This window comes from Carassius auratus, chromosome 45 (genome assembly GCF_003368295.1).
Source record: "Carassius auratus strain Wakin chromosome 45, ASM336829v1, whole genome shotgun sequence".
In the NCBI taxonomy this organism is placed as follows: Eukaryota; Metazoa; Chordata; class Actinopteri; order Cypriniformes; family Cyprinidae; genus Carassius; species Carassius auratus.
The window spans coordinates 18,831,647-18,851,653 of NC_039287.1; the positions used below are offsets into that span (position 1 = coordinate 18,831,647).

Genomic DNA, 20,007 nt, shown 5'->3' on the forward strand with positions numbered 1-20,007 from the left:
CCAGAAATCACTCTTATCTTGAGTGTAATTTTTCAGGTTTCTAATGATATTGAAATAACAGAAATGTGTTTCAAAATCATATCACCCTTATTGGAAAAAATAAAATCATGAAACATATTGACATTGACTTCTTGTCCAGGCCTATCTTCTGACAGTTCATTTATTCAGTTCTTGACAGATTCGATCACCTTTCTGCTGTGCCTTTGCAATGATCTCAATGTGCTTCATGGTGGCCTTCATCATTTTGTCCATCACAACGAAGGGAACATCCACCTAAAGACAGGTTTAGTCAGTTAACCCCTTCATCAGTCTACAGAAGGGGTGAAGTGTGTGAAGTGTGTGAAGGTGTGTGTACTCTTTGTGCTCGGTGAGCCAGAACTGCAGCAAAGAAACGGATGGTTTGTCTCAGTTCATCGACACACGCCTCGTCATCTGTGATATCTCTGAGGACAAAACATCAGAAAAGATAAGAATAAGGTGAATATTGCTTACATGTGTTCCAGCTCAAACATGGAATAAAAGCAGCTTTTGGCTCTAAAGCAGACAGACCTGTACCATGGGTACACAAAGTTCTCCAGAACTAACTCCAAAACCTGGAGATCAGTCAAACAAAGGATTTATTAGTTTGCTTTATTCATTTGCTTACATGATGTATCATTTCACTCATGACTGGAATAATGGCTCTACCTCTGAAATACTGGCGTCCACTTTGGACGGCACTTTTAAGTCCAGCCACGGCTGATAGTTCTCCAGCAGAAGAGTAGGTCTGGGGAATAAAAACACAAATCTTCATTATTCAAGAAAAACACTGTTTCCAAATATCTTATTCTTGTGCTTTAATTTGTATCGTAGAATACTACGTCACTAATTTTTTGGTTTGTCTCAAGCTATAATTGTTCTTTGCGTTTTAAGTTTAAACCTTCAAAACCTGAAGGAAAGTCTTTAAAACCTTGCTTAGAGATACTAATGCACTTAAATCATAAAAAAAATGAGTAATGAACATTAAACAGGAATTCTTCCACATTCAGCAGGCTGGTGGGAAAGGGTTTAATGTGCTTACTTGTAATGCAAAAAATGTAAACGTAAAGAAAATCTTAATTGTCCAAAAAATAGACTTCAGTTTGAGTTACGCAGGGATGTTGCATTTCTGTATCACCTCGGCTTTTATATATATATATATATATATATATATATATATATATATATATATATATATATACGTATATACAGTACAGAGCAAAAGTTTGGAAACATGACTTTTTAATGGTTTTGAAAGAAGTTTCTTCTGCTCATCAAGCCTGCATTTATTTGATCAAAAATACAGAAAAAAACATTAATATTGTGAAATATTATTACAACTTAAAAAATTTTTTTTAAAATGTATTATACTTTAAATTATCATTTATTTCTGTGATGCAAAGCTGAATTTTTAGGATCATTATCACATGATCCTTTAGAAATCATTCTAATTTGATGATTCATTATCAAAGTTGGAAACAGTTCTGCTGCTTAATATTTTTTCAGAACATGTGATACTTTTTTAGGATACTTTGATGAATAAACAGTAAAACAAAAAGAAGCTATGTTTTTAAAATATAAATATTTTGTGATAATGTACACTACTGGTCAGTAATTTGGGGTCAGTAATTTTTTTTTCTTCTTTTTTTTTTAAAATAAATTCAATACTTTTATTCAGCAAGGATGTGTTAAATTGATAAAAAGTGATAGCAAAGAAAATATATTATTAGATTTTTTTTTTTTATTTTGAATAAATGCAGTTCTTTTTAACCTTTTATTGATCAAATATATTCGACAGCAGAACTGTTTCCAACACTCAGAATAAATCAGAATATCAGAATGATTTCTAAATGATCATGTGATCGACTGATGTTACATGTGACACTGAAGGCTGGAGGAATGATGCTGAAAATTCAGCTTTGCATCACAGGAATTTTTGATCAAATAAATGCAGGCTTGATGAGCAGAAGAAACTTATTTCAAAAATATTAAAAATAGTAATGTTTCCAAACTTTCGGTCTGTACTGTATTAATATATATATATATATATATATATATATATATATATATGCATTTAACCAAAAACCCATTTGAAAAAACTCAAGGATGGAACTGGAAGTGCTAAAATGATAACTCATTTCCAGGTTTTGGTGAGCAAAAATACGTCATCCCTACAGCACTCTGTCCTAAATATCAATTCTTACTTCTTTCTTTTGGGTTTGGGTTGAGATATGCCCAGATCAGGGATTTTTTTTTATTTTTATTATTTGATATCATACCTGTGGCGTTTGCACTGGTTTTTCCCACACACTGCACAACTGTGACCCAGCGGGAATAATTCTTGCTGTTTCTGTGGCTGAGGAAGCAAAAACATACAGTATATTAATCATTAATGCAGTACAGACATCAAAGTCTCAAAAGAGATTCAAAGACACTAAATATTCAGACATATTAGCACTTGGACAGTACTGACACTATTGGATTACAACAAAACTTGAGCTGAATAAGGACACTTTTGTCAGATCTGCTCTATAGCTGAATTCATCTCATAATTGACAAATCGACACGGTTATTGAACAGCACTGAAACAATTGACTTGAGCTGTATAACTATACTACTGAGAGCTGCTTATAGCTGAACTGAATCAAGACCGAACAGACTGGAGCTAAATAATCACACTATTGACTTTTTAAAGCTGCTTTAAACACAAGAATTCAAATTCTCTCATATTTGATTAAGATTGCATCTTTGATAATTGTTTTGATTACTATGAAGCCACTTAGAAAGAATCTGTATTGCATAATGCATTATATAAATAAAGGCAACTTGACTTCTAACAAGAGGTCAATAGAGGGTTTTGGCTAATATCTAAAGGAAAGGATTTCAATATAACGCTGGTAATATATACAGAATACAAACCAAAGTTGGCTATACTTGGATATTCTTAAATATCCAAATATCCAAGCTTTCAATTAGTGGTTAAAGGTCTCCTTAAGTGTGATCTTAGAAGAGATTTTCTGCTCATGGATAAGTGGAGCTGAGATCATCTCTAAATGTGGGTTTATGTGTGAGATGTTTAAGACTTCCTACAAGAATACAGAACATGATGGCTGTCGGTAACAGAAAAGACACAGGTGGACTAGTCAAATCTAGTCAAAGTGTTGTAGAGTAAAGAAAGACCAGCTCAAGATTCAAAACTCCCAATACGAGGCTTCACGATAAACTGAAGGGAAAAGTTAAGGACACATATTTATGTGGTTTTATTTATTTAAAGGTTGTTATAGTGTGTTTGTGTCTAGATGCTGTGTTTAGGGGTTTCTCCTTCTATTATGTGCCCTTGCCCGCTGCTCCATCTTTTTTAGTTGCCTCTCAGCTCAGATATTTCCCATAATTACTGTCCCAGCCACAAGCGATTCATGTTGTGCACATAAACGAATGCAGAAGACTTCAGACTTCAGCCTTTCACCCGCCTCAAGATGTTAAGAGTTTCCACATTGTTTCTGTTGAACATATGTTACGGAAAACTCTGCAGGGAGTTGAGAACCAGTCATGTTATTTTTCTCTAAGTTTTTTGTGAACGCACTTTCCCTGTTGCTCTTTCGTTTGTTTGTTTGCTTCTATTGTCCTGATTTGTAATTCGCATTCTATAAAAGCGTCTGCTAAATGATTTAAATGTAAAAGTAACTGTAACTATGCTCCGCCGGTCTCCTCTCAGCATCAGATCACAGTAACCTCAGAATGGTTCAGGTCATGTCTGTGCAGTCGAAGGCAGACGCTGACACAGATGAGCTCTTCTGGGGGCCAGAAGGCGATGCTCAAGTGTGCCCCCTCACGGCCAAGAGCAGTACTGCAAAGAGCCTGGGGAATTATATCTGGGAGCTGGAGCGGAGAAAGATGCATGGGAAGTGATCTCTCAGTTGCTGTGTCACACTGTATCAAAAGTAAAACGGATTCTGATTGGTCCAGAAAGGAGCAGGAAAGGAGGAGCAGACGACTGCACATAGAAAGACTGAGGTCAGCATACATGAAGCACTCTGGTGTGGAACGAGAGACTGACCTTCATGACCTGCTCAAGCAGCAGGGTAACAAAAAAAACACCACTAGTGCCAAAGAATGCATTTTCTTTTTTCAGGTTCGAGACGATGTTGTAGCTGTGATGTTGATTCATATCCCCACCATCATCTCAAACACCAGCTGGCTTTGAGTCTGCATCTTACAGTAAGACGAGCTACGTGAAAACACCTGGCCAAGCTGCTGCTGTCAGGGGGGTTCAACTCTAATTTAATCCTGGGTCTAGAACGATCATGATCTCAACCAATGATGAAGGTTTAATATCTGGCCCAAGAAGTGCCTACTGCAGCCCTGACTCACAGTGATCCCAAACAGAGGTGCTCCAATTGATCGGCTACCAACGGCTAACATCCCGATAATAGCTTTGATCTGTGATCTCTATAAATGTTGATCTCATAAACCAATCTCAAGCTGATGACGCGAGAGGTTTGGCACGACATGCAGCAGCATGGTCAAATAATTACAATTGATATTTAATATTCATATTACTTCAAGCGGCCTGAGTTCAAGTCCCACCTCTGGGACCTTTTCTGATTCGAAAATCACCACTTCTGATTTAGACTCACTGAGCTGCAGAAAACCAGAAGCTATCCATGCCCTTATTCATCCAAATACTCAAACAAAGCTGAAATATTGGAGTCATTGTTAGATCTTAGGGGTACATACAGCTGGATGTCATCAACATAGCAATGATAAGCCACATTAAATTTTTGCCAGATTAGACCCAAAGCCAGCATATATAGAGAGAACAAAACAGGACCAAGACATGAGCCCTGAGGAACCCCCAAGGTAATAAACTGTGAAGATGAAATACAGCTTCCTCACTCCAACGCAAAGGATCTTCCATGTAGACAGGATGAGAACCACTTTAAAGCAAGCCCCTTAATCCGCCCCCCACCCACTCCTGCAAACAGTCAAGAAGAATCACATGATCCACTGTGTCAAATGCTGAAAATAAGATCCAGAAGCCCCCAAGCAGCACGAATGCCAGTGTCTACAGACAGCAGTAAATCATTTGACACTTTGAGAAGGGCTGTTTCAGTGCTGTGTTAATACATGAAACCAGACTGAAATGTATCAATCATTTTGATTTTAAAGGGGTCATATGATGCCAATTCAATTGTTTCTTTCTCTTTGGAGTGTTACAAACTCTTGGTGCATAAAGAAGACCTGTAAAGTTCCAAAGACTAAAGTCTCAAATCCAAAGAGATATTCTTTATAAAAGTTATGACTCTTCCACTCCCCCCTAAAACACCTCATTTAAACACGCCCCCACATGTCTACATCACGATGTGGGAAGATTTGTATAACGCAGCCCAAATGTTCACGAAAGAAGGTGTAACTTTTATTCTCGCTGTAGTATTGTTGTTGCCTCCATGTTGTGGGGACACTGTATTTCGGCAATTTAGGGTTTTATTTTTTTCCAAATTCCGTAGTTTTTTTTTTTCTTTGAATTTTTTCTGGATTCAGTTTTTTCAATTTTTTCTCGACTTTTTTTAATGGTTAAATTAAATTGTATTAATCAAAAAGCATGTCTAATTAATTAAAATCAGGAAACATATACATTTTCACATCAATTTATTAAAAGTTTTTAAACAATTACATGTTTAGGCCCCTATGAAATGTTTTATATTTTCTTCACCATATGTTTTATTGTTACCTAATTCTGTGTATTCTGTGTATGCATAAAAATCTCTTAATTTATTCCATCATTTTCTATTCAACCCCCCCCCCCCCCTTCTGAAATGGTGTAGTTGTTTTTTTCTAATTACCAAATCAATAATTATTTTCAGTAGTAGTAGGCCATGTACATTCTGCTGAACAATAGTAATACATTTCTGGCAAATACTTGTCTTTAAATGAAACCAGACTTTTATTTTGATGGGTTGCCAAGTTTAAAGCCATAAAAGAAAGTCCAGGCCATGTGAGGAGATCAGCTCATTAATTAAAAAAGTTTTATTAGTAATAGACCTGATATTTATCAGGCCATCTTCACAGACAAATCGACAGAAAGTTCGATGCATTGGATGCACTTATTCCAAGGAACGAAGGTTATCGAAATGAATCCCCCTCTTCTATGAATAATGTTGAATATTTTTTTTTTATACGAAGCAAGCTGACTCGGTGTACAAGCAGTGATGAAAACAGGACAAGAACAGGTAACATGTAGGTAAAAATCCCACAAAACTAAATCTAAAAAAAGGACTTTATTGTGCACATCCAAACCCCAAAATGGGCTCAGGTGCAAGACAACTTTTTTTTATATATGTATAATTAAAGGTATATTTCCGTATACTGAAATGAAAGCTCCAGAAAGTTGTGATTGTAATAAAATTCTCCATATTTGATTTAAGGGTGCAAACATCTGCCTTAGGTAAAAACTGACTCTAGTGAGGCTCCACTACTTCTGTTATTATGAAGCATTATCAAGAGAAGGGAGATGTGTGTGTGTGTGAATGCATATTCTGTCATTGTTTTACAATATTCTGTTTGGGCTATTTTAGCGCTTATTGTTCACAATTGAAATATTGAACACTGGGGTGAGGTTTTGAGCTTTGAATGATCTGTTTGTACTAATACTTACTTTCCTCTTGGTCTTGATTGAGAGGAGAACATTTGGCAGCAGATACTCAGGACTGAGGGAGCAGTAGAACGTGATCGCTCCAGCCAGAAATGACCAGAATATCAGGAGAACATGGAGATACCTGGAACAAGTGGAAAGATAACATGAAAGACACTTCGCAGGTGTTAATCACCAATCATCACAGGGATCACAGTGTGTGTGGATACTCACTGGTTGAGGATGATGGTGGAGGAGATCATAAAGGTGAAGAGACAGAAGATGACCGGATACTGACGAGCAACATCCTTAAACACATCGAACCGCAGACCCCTCCTCACACACCCCAGAACAGAGGGAGGCTCTGACATTATATCTTATCAAAGAGAAATAGAGAATCAATCAGAAAGGATCACACTACGCTTGTTGTTTTGGTACAGTAGTAGTGTATTGGTCTGATTTTTGATATTGTGATATATTTACATGCTACAATTCTGAAACAACCATGATACCATCAAAGTAATTCCATATATTTTATATACGTACACTTAAGACGTAGAAAAGATCACATATGATCATATTCACATGGTATTTACATGATCCTCTAAAGTACCTCAAAGTAAACAGCAGTGGACTGATGAAAGTCTGATGATCTTATCCAGCAGATGTGTAAACAGTGCAAAAAACACTGAGATATCTGCTCTCTACCTCACAGACGAAGCGTAGGTCCTATATAACTCTAAAAGCATGTCAACACAAGCGGACACACTAATGTTTTGATCACTCCGCTGATTGTTTCACATGATCAGAGATTAGTTACTGATCATTACACGCGAGCTGCACTTCCGGGTTTAACGCGAAGGCTATAGTCGCTTTCAAAATAAAAGTCCGGCGGCCTCTGACTAAACAAATAACGATTCTCTCATAGGATCAGAAATAGATATTATAATTCACTATCATAATCATAACGTAATGTATGTGTAATTGTTGAAAAAATAACCCCCACTTTTCACTATTTGTTATCTGGAAGTGCTTCAGAAAATATGATTTGTCCATCTCAATAAATGGGCTATTGCTTATGGGTCATACCTGGCATGCAGTAACATTTTGGCTTCATGAGTGTTGGAAGAAAGTAACATGTTTTTTTTTGTTGTTGTTGCATTCTACCAAAATAGTGACATGTTTGACTATTAGGAATGGATGTTGTTCAAGCTCGGGGACTCAAAAAATGATGGGTAGATTGTTCAGACACTGGCCATGAAAATATTCCACCCTGTTAGGGACATATAGATATTTATCACAACATGTTATTAATGTAAATGTTAAACAATAATGAGCTTTTCTTAGATAGTATATGCCCCTTATGCCATCTTATTTATTTTTTATTGTTATTTTAAAACAATAACAAAACCATTATTGATGAAAAGAATATGTCTTAATTATTAAGAACAGGAACTTTTTGTTCCATTTTTTGCCAATAGGGTTGTAAATAATAATGAAAAATTGCTCAAAAACATATATATGCTGTTAGTGCTCCTCACCTAACAAAATAAGACAAAAGTGTGCCAAACATTTACCGTTGATATGAAATTATTATTTAAAATGACTTATTAAAATAACCCCACTCAAAAGTTTGGGAACCCTTGGTTCTTAGTACTGTGTTCTGTTACCTGATGATCCTCGACTGTCTTTCTGTTTTGTGATGGTTGTGCATGAGTCCCTTGTTTGTTCTGAACAGTCGAGGATCATCAGGTAACAGAACACAGTACTAAGAACCAAGGGTTCCCAAACTTTTGAGTGGGGTTATTTTAATAATTTTAGCAATTCTTTTTGTCTTGTGGACTAAATGTTAACATCTTTTATGTACAATATCTTACTCGGGACAGTACTAAATAAAAAATAACATGCATTTAGTATGATCTCTCTTATTTTTTCATTTTCATTTTTTCACAGATTCTGCAAGGGGTGCCCAAACTTTCGATCCCCACTGTATATATATATATATATATATACATGCATACAGAAATGGAAATGTATTTGCTCCATACACTAAATACTATTTATGATATTATAATTTGCACATTCCACCCTGTTAGGTTTATAGACCTAACAGGGTGGACATTTTTGAGCTTAGTTAGCCATAGCTTATTGACTGATCAACATTTAGCTATAGCTAACCTTCTACAGATTAACAGAACTTTTATAACTATGTCAGATTTGTTTTTACATTTTTTGATAGGAAAAACGTTCTTCATAAAATAGCCTAACAGGGTGGAACTTTAAGGGTGGGACAAGCAGGATAACAATAGAATTCCAGAATAGAGAACAGATGAATTAAATTAAATTAAATTATGTCACTTCTATAAAATAGTCTCTAAGAAATAGCTGTCAGTTTTGGAAGGCAAGAAAGTATATACTAACATGGTGGAAAATGACTTCAGGGACACGCTAATTGAAGAAAACTGTAAATATATATATATATATATATATATATATATATATATATATATATATATATATATATATATATATATATATATATATATATATATTAACATGAAGTATGATTAAAGGCAGTTTAGCCAAGTCTATAACTAGGCTATAATATATATATTTATTTATATATATATATTTATTTATATATAATTTTTTTTTCTTTTTTTTAATCAATTTATGGTTATATTTCTTGTGGAAGTTTATTACTTTGCACTAAGGACATGATAAAATGTAATGCATATATCAATGAGAAGGTGTGCAAAATACAAAATAGTATTTATAATTTCTAGTATCCCTTTTTAAGTGATAAGACCTAAATATACAATTTAAGTCATATCTTATAAGTATGTGACTCATTTTAGAGAAAATATGATTAAATAAATCATTGGGACACAAAAGTCACTGTATAACAGGGATGACCCTGTTGCTAAAATTTGTTTGATTATATTAAAACCCTGATATGTGTAACAAAGTATATTAAATAGTATTAAAATATGTAAGCATATTCATGAAATCCTTAAAAATTTGAAAAAATAAAAATAGAAACAGAAATACGCCAAAATGGGAACATTGTTCAATAACAGGGTTGAAGAGTTTGCCTATTAGCATAGGCTAGGTAGTTCTATACAAAATGTTGGTTCATGTTAAATGTATATGCTATATATCTATACTTATATGTCATTTATCACTGCAAACATAGTTGATAACTTATAAAGCTATCACTTTTGGTTACATTATTAAAAAAATCTTTCTCTTTTTCACCAAAGAACATGGGATTTCAGACTCCTGCTTCAAAAGAGTTTGTACCAGTGGTCCTCGATAACCACACAAGAGGGCATCAGCACACCTCTAATGGGACTGCAGCTCTAACATAACAAAATAAAACGTCTTGCCTAATGTCTGTCTAAATGTCAGTTGACATCCAATGAAAGTGGACAATGAAAGTGCTTAATGTACTAAATAAAAAAACATCTTTCTCTCACACTTCACTTGTCATGAACACTAAAAGAAGATCTACGGTCAAAGCAACAACACAATAATATAGGCAATATTCTTATGTTTACTGAGTTATTTCTCTGTGGTGAAAAGCTTATTGTAAAACTTCTCAGCTCACTCTTTGGACGTAAACTTTATTTATGACTTGGACTGTCTCGGGACAGTCTCAGCACATTAAACCCACGTCATGTGCTGTTCTTATAATGACTGTAGATGGGGTTTAAGGCTTGACAGAAACTCTGTGTTAGAAGATTGTTGATCTGAACATTAAGCTGCGTTTCATTGTTCACTTATAATGGATTTCTGAAAAAAAGAGTGAAAAAGTAAGAGAAAATGTGCTTAATGTAAAAAATATTGTCTTTCACCTTGGGTTATGGCATCATTCCTTTGCAGATAGAGGCAGTGGATTGTGTTTATGACAAGAGTGAGAGAAATTCGCTTGTTCCAGTACATTAAACATCAAAGTTTTTCAGATGAAGTGTGCAGCATATCTCCCGGCAGGAGAGACAACTCCCTGCATTTCATCAGATGAATACGCCACGTGTTTACTATCGCATGGAGTCAAATTGGTGTCAAGTTTAAAATGTTTATTTGTAGCATTTCTTTGTTAATGCTGTCACAGTTGGATGCATGTTTCTTGTCAGATCCAGATCAAGTCATCATGGATCATTTTATCATGATAACTCTACATTATCCTTTACATTAAAAGCTATAAAAAAAAAAAATAAATAAATAAAAAAAACACTGCATTTCCTCTGAGTTAAAGGGATACTTCACCCCAAAATGAAAATGTTGTCATTAATCACTTATCCTCATGTTGTTCCAAACCTAAAGAAGCTTTGTTCATCTTCGGAACACAATTTAAGATTTTTGGGATGAAAAAACAAATTGGAGGATTGCGACTGTCTTATAGACTGCCAAATAAACCACACTGTCAAGATCCAAGGCCTAATGGTTAGACTAGGTAGGACTCCCAATCGAAGGGTTGTGAGTTCTAGTCTCGGGCCGGATGGAATTGTGGGTGGGGGGAGTGCATGTACAGTTCTCTCTCCACCTTCAATACCATGACTTAGGAGCCCTTGAGCAAGGCATCGAACCCCCAACTGCTCCCCGGGCGCCGCAGCATAAATTGCTGCCCACTGCTCCGGGTGTGTGCTCACAGTGTGTGTGTGTGTGTGTTCACTGCTCTGTGTGTGTGCATTTCGGATGGGTTAAATGCAAAGCACAAATTCTGAGTATGGGTCACCATACTTGGCTGAATGTCACTTCACTATCACTATGAGGTCAGAATAGTCCATCTGCCATCAGTGGTTCAACCGTAATGTTATGAAGTGATGAGAATACGAAGAAAACAAAAAGAACAACTTTCACAGTTCGTCTCCTCTGTGTCTCTCCATATCACCTTAGTACCATTTTGGAGAATATCCACTGAGCACACACAGGTTCTGCTCTTGTGTGTCAGCCGTCGTTCACTTAGAAAGTGTATTCTTGTGGCGCGGCTGACACAGAGGAGTATGTGGTCTGCGTTCAGAGGATACTCTCCAAAAGGGTAGTAAGGAGATACACAAACGAATTGTTAAATAAAGTGTTTTCTCTGCATACAAAAAGTGTTCTCATCAGATTATATTCCACTGATGGCAGATGGACTAATCTCTGGGACAGTCATATGCCTCCAGTTTCGATGTTTCATCCAAAATATCCTAAATTGTGTTCCCAAGACAAACAAAGCTTTTACGGGTTTGGAATGACATGGGGGTAAGCGATTAATGACTAAATTCTCATTTTGGGGTGAAGTATGCATTTAATCATTGTTTTGTGTTCTACAAAATGAACTGTGATCCACTAGAGGAAACCAGAGACATTAGTGTGCAACTGGATTCCACAATGATTTGTTTTAAATAAAAGTATCCCAATACACAGTTTAGGTCAGCACTGACTTTATTAAAAAAAAAAATATATTTGGGACTAAATTGTGATACATAAGTGTGCAAGCAGCTTCTGTATTTTAAGACATCACTTCGAGACAGATTTTCAAGAACTACTTTGGGACAAAAGCCAAGGTGATGTTTTATGATTTCTAAGTTTAAATACTTAAGTAGATACATTTCAGGTAAAGCTAGCTCAAATGTACCTTTACTCCCGAACAGTGCAAACATAAAGCACCACCACACCATTGCACGGTTTGAAGAATATTACTTAACAATCATGATATGTACATTTCAACGGTTTGTTAATTAACAAATTTGCATGAACACATTTATTTTTGAATTTGTATTTTTCTCTGGGCTTTGTGCATACTGTGTGAAATGAATTTTACTTTACATCTTAAAATACATCATAAGAATGACAAAATATACTATCAGATCGAAATCCAACACACTTATTTCTGTCACTGTGTTATATGTGACAATAAACCACAATTACAGGCCGTCTTGTTAAAAAAAATAGTTGCATTTTGTTTCCTGACACAACAATTACACTAAAGCATCATGTAAAGGACCAGATATATCTTAGCAAACAAGATTAAATACACAAACAAATGTCCTCACTCTTCTGCTTTCATTATTCATGTATTTGAGGAGCGACAGATCGTGCTCCTCTTATAATACTCTCATTTTCATCACATTTCTTTCATTGGCAAAACAAGACATCTCAAAAACAGACTCTTATCTTGTGTCATTAATCACATGAATGTGATAAATGGATACACTAAATCACCACTGAGATTTACACATATTTACATAGATACCAATGTATGTATATTTACATGGTTTTATTAATAAGATCATTAGCCCCTTATTCCCATGTGAGCAGATACACTCTAAATAACGCTGGGTTGTTTCAATCTAACTTTGGCTCAAATGTGGGTTACTTTTGTAATTACATCTTTGACCCCCAAGAGTTGGGTTAGTCCATATTTGACCCAAAGTTGAGTTCAAACAACCCAGGATTTTTTAGAGTGCATCATTGTTCAAAAAACGAAAATTCAAAGTATAAAAATATAGTAAACTTTCATAAAGCACACACAACATCCACACGTTACAATTAAATATAAGAGCAAACAACAACATCACCAAAAAAGCCCCAACAAATTTCTTTACTGGGTGAAAACCTCTTCTGAAAGAAAACAAAAAAATATATATATATATATTTGGCACTTAAGCAATGAACTGTCATAGTGAACACTTCATCAAACCAGTGGTAACTTAAGCAGCTTTGTGTTTTGACCTTTATGCATGTACCTTTCCATGACCGGCACGTAAACATACATTCTTTTAAGACGAGGTCCCGTGGTGCACTCAGACGGCTTCAGCCGATGTCTCCGCTGAGACAGACATTGTCAGTTTGGCTATTTTCACAGTGGTCTTGACGCAGCTCTCAGCCGCTCGTTTGGCGGCGATGTGCTGGTTCCTCTGACAGTCTGACTCCAGGCTGTTGTCCAGCTGCAGGGACGTGCTGGAGGTGCCCCTGAAGCCCCGGCAGGTGGCGAGGAAGGCCCTCCGCAGGTCTTTACTCCTCAGAGCGTAGATTATTGGGTTAATGGTGGAGTTGAGCAGGCAGAGCATTGTACAGAAGGCAAACACCGTCTTAATGTTGTCGTCCATCCGCCAGAACAGATCATACACCATGATGGCCAGCAGAGGCCCCCAGCAGATCACCAGCACCGCCAGGATCAGAACCAGCGTTTTGGCCAAGCGGATGTCCATGCGGACCTGATCCGGTCTGGCGGTCTGGACCTTGGTGCCGTCGGAGGAGTGCACCACCAGGCTCTTCTGAGACGTGCGCCGCAGCATCCTCACCGTGTGGTGGTGGGCCTTCCAGAGGATGTACATGTACGCGTAGAAGATGAAGATGACCAGAACGCTGGTCACACCGAGCCAGAACAACAGGTAGTTCTCGTCGATGAGCGGGAAGATGTCGGAGCAGACCGAGTTGAGCTGCTTGCAGTTCCAGCCCAGCAGCGGCAGCACGGCGATGATGATGGAGATCGCCCACATCATGCAGAAGGCGATCACGGCTTTGGTGCGCGTCACGATGCGTCTGTACGCCAGCGGACGGTGGATGGACACGTATCGATCGATGGCGGTGAGGAACAGGCTTCCCACAGACGCGGTGAACGACGCCGTCACGCCTCCTAACTTGAACAGAAACACGTTCGGACTGTCTTTGCGGTGAAAGATGTGGAAGTCCAAGAAGCTGTAGACGAAGATGACGCTGCCGAGCAGGTCTGCGATGGCCAAGCTGCCAATGAAGTGATAGGACGGCCTGCAGCGCAGGGTGCGTGACTGCAGGATCACGCACAGGACCACCAGGTTCTCCAGAACTGTGAAAGTCCCCAGCGTCAGAGACAGCACGGCGATGGCCAGCTGCTGGCTAGGGGTCAGTATCATGAAGCATTCCATGTCCATAAAGTTCTCCCCGCACTGCACACTGCTCCCTTCATCTCCCAGACTGAAGTTCCCAAACACATCGGAGCCGTTCGTGGGGTAAAAGGGGATACCTTTTACGATGAGCTCCTCATCCGGTCCCACTTTATCAGTGAAAGAGCTTCTGCGGTAGGCTGCGAACGGCTTCGGCAGGCTTCGACTTTTGATGTGGTCATCGTAGCCGACGTCGTTCGAACCAATGTACTGCAGTCCAGAAGTGATGGTTCTGAACGTGGTTTCTGCCACTCCGTCCAGAACAGATTTAACATGGGACTTGGAGGCAGGGAACAGCATGGTCACAGATGCTCTGAAGGAAACCTGTTGGATGACATTGAGAGAATACGGATCCTCATCATTCAGAGATTACAGAGAACACTGAGCTCTCAGAAGAGCGATCGATGCTTCACTGAGCACAGAAATCAATGCCCTCTCAGACGAGCCATCATACGGCTCTTGTATTTTGCGCTTGTTGTTTTCTTGCATGGATGGGCACCTAGGGATTATTACGGGCTTTGAATAATTGATCCGACAGACTCAACCTAAAACACCATACTACAGTTATCACTTGAGGAAAACAGCTTCTTCTTTAAAATCTCATATAGACTCAACTGATATAATTATCAATTAAAAGTATAAAACATATATGATTTATTGTTAGAAATTCAAATATGTTATAAACTCAGAATATAATAATGAGTAATAGCATTATCTAAAAGTCTAGTGTGTGTGACTCTGTGTATAGATATTAAACAGAAATGTACACTACAGAATCATTATTCGACAAAACACGTTCAGTTTAGGTTCAATTCCGTTTTTATATGTCTGTGTCCGAGAAATTTGGTATTTAATATTTAATATCACTGCACTGCGATACGCACTGTAGATTAAAACCGCGAACTTTTCTGTTTGTGCTGAAATCTGCGATGAGTTCACTTAAAGAGTTATAAATAACACCGCTGCATCTGAATTTAATAAAAGAAGAAATGCATCAGGTTGCTTGAGTTTTACCTTCACATCGTTCGCGCAGGTGTTCCTCTGTGAGAGAAGAGATGAGATGCTCTCCAGCTCCACCGCAGTCCGAGCACAGTGTGTGTGTGTGTGTGTGTGTGTGTGAGGGAGAGAGAGAGAGAGAGAGAGATGCTCTTCTTCTCAGTGCGCATCATATATGACGCACCCCTCGTCAGTTGTACATCTGTGAATTCTGTGTTGCATTTGTGAAACGTATTATAAATATAAATTCTTATATTGTGCGTGTGAATTGTTTTTTTATTTTTTATCTATTTATAAATAAAATCATATTTTATTTATAAATAAAATATTATTTTATTTATAATATACAGAGGGGGAATATACAGATTTTTTTTTTTTTTTTTGGTACACTTGCATCATTGTATGAATTATTATTGAGATAATTCTGGCTCCATAACTCCTGAATACACTGCAGTGTCGAATAGTTGCACAAATATATCCACACCTGTATGATCGCTCGCGAGAGACTTTAAAGATTCACAGAAAGCGTTTCATCAGCAAGAAATTGCAATGAAGCTCCGACGACCCGGAGTTATGCAGAAAGTGACGTAGAGAAATATCTTTATAAGTTTCCCAAAGCCATGAAAAGAATAAAAGGAAAGAGTAAAGATATAAGGTAGTAAGTACCAAATACATGTGTTTCAAATAATAATAAAAAAAATAAGCTGCTGCTGCTTTTGTTCTGTCAATAAGTGCATTTCAAGGTATAAAAAGCCAAACGAATATACAATGATAAACCTTTGTTTTTATCCAAAGTAAATCAGGACACCACATAAAATATAAAAAGGTAACAATTTATCCAGTTCAATAAAATAAATGAACACTGATAAAATAAAGATTAAACTGACTCCAATATTTTTTCCCCTCATCATGCTAAAGTTTTGAAACTATGAGCCATTCACACTTCCCATAAAGGACTGATTATGGAAAGGTTTGTATTGCAAACATGAAACTTGACTCTGTACTGCTGCTAATCATTATTCTTCTGTCTATAATAATATTCTGACCATTGGGGCCCATCTCACACCTAGAGTGCCTTCACTTCTTCATTTAATCATTGTTTTGTTTAGGAGATATGCACGAGCATCGCTACACGTTTACATTAATCTACACCCTTCCTCCATCAGTGTGGGGGTGTTGGAAAGTGTGTAAACAGTAAACCAACGCTCAGCCCCGAAACGATTATACAGAATTTATCCTTTTGAAAAATAAAATAAAAAAAATAGTACGGAGTCGTACATTACATTGCATTACAAACATTAGCTGTCTTTAAAAACACATAAATACACCCCAGAATTTAGTGATACAAACTTTTTTAAACCTTGCTCCCAGGCTGATATACAGGCCTATATCTATATCTACTGTATAATCTCACAACATTATACACCAAAGACAAACTGTGTCAGTCATTCGAGGGAAAGAACTACAATACATTGAGAATTATATAATACAATTAAAAAAGTTAAAAAATATGTATAAATGTTGATTAAATACATAGAGACAATCTGTTTTAACTTCTATTTCAATATTATGCACAGATCATTTCAAAGACTGCTAAACGGGAATGAGCGGGAAATAAAGTTTGATGTCTTCATCCATTTTTCTGAATGAAAAACTGTAGGGGTTTGGGATCTCGTAGGGATGCTACTGTGCTGTTGGGTTATTATCTGCTGTTTACTAGCCTTTATGCTGTCCTTTGGGTATTGACAGATTAGCCAATACAATGATGTCTCCACAAACAAATCAGGCTGGGCTACCATTACAGACCTCCAAATCCTCACCCCAAGGTGACCCTGTGAGCACTAGATGCCTACTGAGACGAGGACGCTATGGGCTTTACAGGCTACTTGAAGAACTGAAGTAACTCATGAACCGACCACTTCTGTCTTAACTAAAGGTTATTTTAAAGCGTTCACAGCACCAGATTCTGTCTGTAACCTTTCAGAGCATAAAGGGTGTGATTCTAAGAATCGGATCGAACCTCTTACCCCATTTAGTGTGACTCTGGATGGTGCTGCATGAATTCCCCACACGCTTAAAAAGAAAGCTGCTTCAAAAGGTTACGGTTAGAACGATTTCAAAACAATGTTCCCACAGCATTATCAGAACCTAAATGTGTTACCTATAATGTAGTGCATAATAAAACAAATCTGACATTTGACTTTCTTTCACTTCATCAGCTGTTAATAATTAATAGACTACTGTGATCAAGACACCTGAATCGGCTGGAAGTGCACTCGACTTCATGGCATACAATTAATACATTTCTTTCCAGCATTTATTCGTTATATTGTGTTTTGTTAAAATACACTGGAAGTGGTTAGTCAATAAGACCAGTTTTTTTTTTCCCGCTGAAATACCCCACAGAGAAAAGTGGCATGATTTATTGAATGTCACCTATAGTGGGACTCTCCAGTGTCTACCTGGGTTTGGACCTAAAGAAAGAGGCATAATAAAACCGCAGGTATAAATAAAATTAGAAGCTCGCTGGAAAGTTCTCCAACCCTGAAGGAGAAATCCTGCCCCCTCAGCAACCCGACAGCACAGCCAGACACGTCTCCTCCGTCTGCTGCTACATCAGTGTGGTGTATTGTATGAGAGGGGAACAGCTTTAATTAATCAAGCGCTGACTCACCAGCTCCCTGCTGCTCGGGCCTCTCTGGACGTACATCCTGTTTTATGGAGGACTCTACTCACATTTGTTTTTGTGAACACAGAGCTTTGCTGAGCTGAAAGGTACAATTTTTTTGAGAGAGTGTTTTTTTATGATCACTTGTTGTGAGCAATGTTGGGGGTAACACATTACAAGTAAAGCAAGTTACATAATCAGATTACTTTTTAACTTGTAAAGATAATATCTGAGTTAGTTTTTCAAATAAGTAACGCAAGTCCTGTCCGTAACTGTAGTTCTAAAATAAATATGAATATGCATTAGTTTATCTTACTCCAAAAACAAACAAACAAACAAACAAAAGATTCAGTATTCTTCAAAATTAATAAAAAATAAGAATATGATGCAAACGTGCAATAATTAATTGTTAAACAACACAAATATCCTTTATGTATTTAAACACATTCTTTAAACCAATGTCTTTGCTTCTGAGCTTCGATGATCCAGTTCAACCATACACAAACATTATTGTGTCTTTTTTATTGCTGAAGTGTGTTCATTTCTTCTGCATTCTACTGCACATACGTGAATTTACTTTCCCTTCAGCCTGAGGTGTATTCATTTCACTTTTGGTGTGAAAAGGCTTTTATATTTGTCAAAAATATAACTTTTATATTTTAAAAACAAACAAAAGCAAAGCCCTTTCAAGATTTAAAAAGTAATGCAAAAGTAACATAATGCATTACTTTCCATAAAAAGTAACAAAGTATCAAAATTAGCTACTTTTTTATGGAGTAACGCAATATTGTAATGCATTACTTTTAAAAGTAACTTGCCCCAACACTGGTTGTGAGTTATACTTCAGTATTTCTCTTTATAGAACTTTATCGATTCTTTTTTTTTCTTTTTTTCTTTTTTGCCGCACAAGCAGGTGAAATCCCATCCTGGTTCTGAATACCAACACTCTCCTTGTCTTGAAGGCCGGGTTGGAGTAAAGCAGGTCAGAGCATCATGATCAAGCTTGTTTTACTGAACTTCGATTAGTGAAGACTATGGAGTCCTGAAATGCTGTTAAATGTCCCATCTCATCCGACATTATAAAAGACTCAAAGAGCGTGCCCAAATTGCAGGGGTTTTGCTTTTTGAGAAAAACATTACCTCACATAAGAATTTTTACCTTAGTGTGAAGGTCATCTTCCTTGCATTCAAGCAGCTACACGTTGTCTTTTGTTCATCCTTACCTTGACTGTTATTCTGTGAGGCGCTGTGCTTTGAGTCGATGCAAAAGAAAAGAAAACCTGTGTCTAAACAGCCGGTGATTGCAGAGCTGAGACGATATGTGCAGGGACGAGGAGTGAAAATTAACGCACCTGTTGACATATCAGTCTCTCCTCACTGTGAAGCTCTGTTTGAAAAGACCTGCCTGCAGAATGTAAATCTGCGCGAGGAGACATCTATTCTCATACTCCATGAAATAAAGAGGAGTGAGAACTTGAGACTGGCACTTTCACACGAATGAATCTCACACGCGCTCCTCTGGGGAGACGCTCCAGCTCCGACTCTCCTCCACTGAAGAAAAGAGATGATATGAAGAAGCTAATCGAGAACTAAATCATCCTCCTATTTCTACCAGAAGAGTGGATGCAGTGTGCAAGGCTTCCAGTGTCATCCAGTTCAAAAACAGTCATTTATGCTGCTTGATATTGCAAACTGGCATCTGTTATCATGTTATTAGTGTATAATCATAATCATGAACACACTGGTTTGCAATGTTCAAAGTGCATGTATATTCTTTCATT

General features: G+C 37.2%; 2 protein-coding genes across 4 annotated transcripts in view; both read right to left on the minus strand.

Annotated features, from left to right (window-relative positions):
* LOC113063490 (sorting nexin-14-like) overlaps nt 1–7,522 on the minus strand; it is a 48,088-nt gene extending 40,566 nt beyond the window's left edge. For 2 of the 3 annotated variants that reach the window (XM_026233938.1, XM_026233935.1), the window contains exons 1-8: nt 7,263–7,522; nt 6,884–7,025; nt 6,674–6,794; nt 2,298–2,374; nt 688–766; nt 550–593; nt 356–443; nt 189–273 (exon numbers count right to left, since the gene is read on the minus strand). In XM_026233938.1, coding sequence (XP_026089723.1) covers nt 189–273; nt 356–443; nt 550–593; nt 688–766; nt 2,298–2,374; nt 6,674–6,794; nt 6,884–7,020 — 631 coding nt within the window. In that variant the 5' untranslated portion in view covers nt 7,021–7,025; nt 7,263–7,522. Of the gene's footprint in view, nt 1–188; nt 274–355; nt 444–549; nt 594–687; nt 767–2,297; nt 2,375–6,673; nt 6,795–6,883; nt 7,026–7,262 lie in introns of those variants that run through there. The other variant, XM_026233936.1, reaches the window with a different exon arrangement.
* Nucleotides 7,523–12,085: 4,563 nt separating this feature from the next.
* LOC113063492 (cannabinoid receptor type 1A-like) lies at nt 12,086–15,673 on the minus strand. Its single transcript, XM_026233940.1, has 2 exons — nt 15,577–15,673; nt 12,086–14,886 (listed from the first exon to the last, which is right to left on the minus strand). The coding sequence occupies exon 2, from the start codon at nt 14,860–14,862 to the stop codon at nt 13,441–13,443; it is 1,422 nt and encodes a 473-aa protein (XP_026089725.1). The 5' UTR covers nt 14,863–14,886; nt 15,577–15,673; the 3' UTR covers nt 12,086–13,440.
* Nucleotides 15,674–20,007: the final 4,334 nt, after the last annotated feature.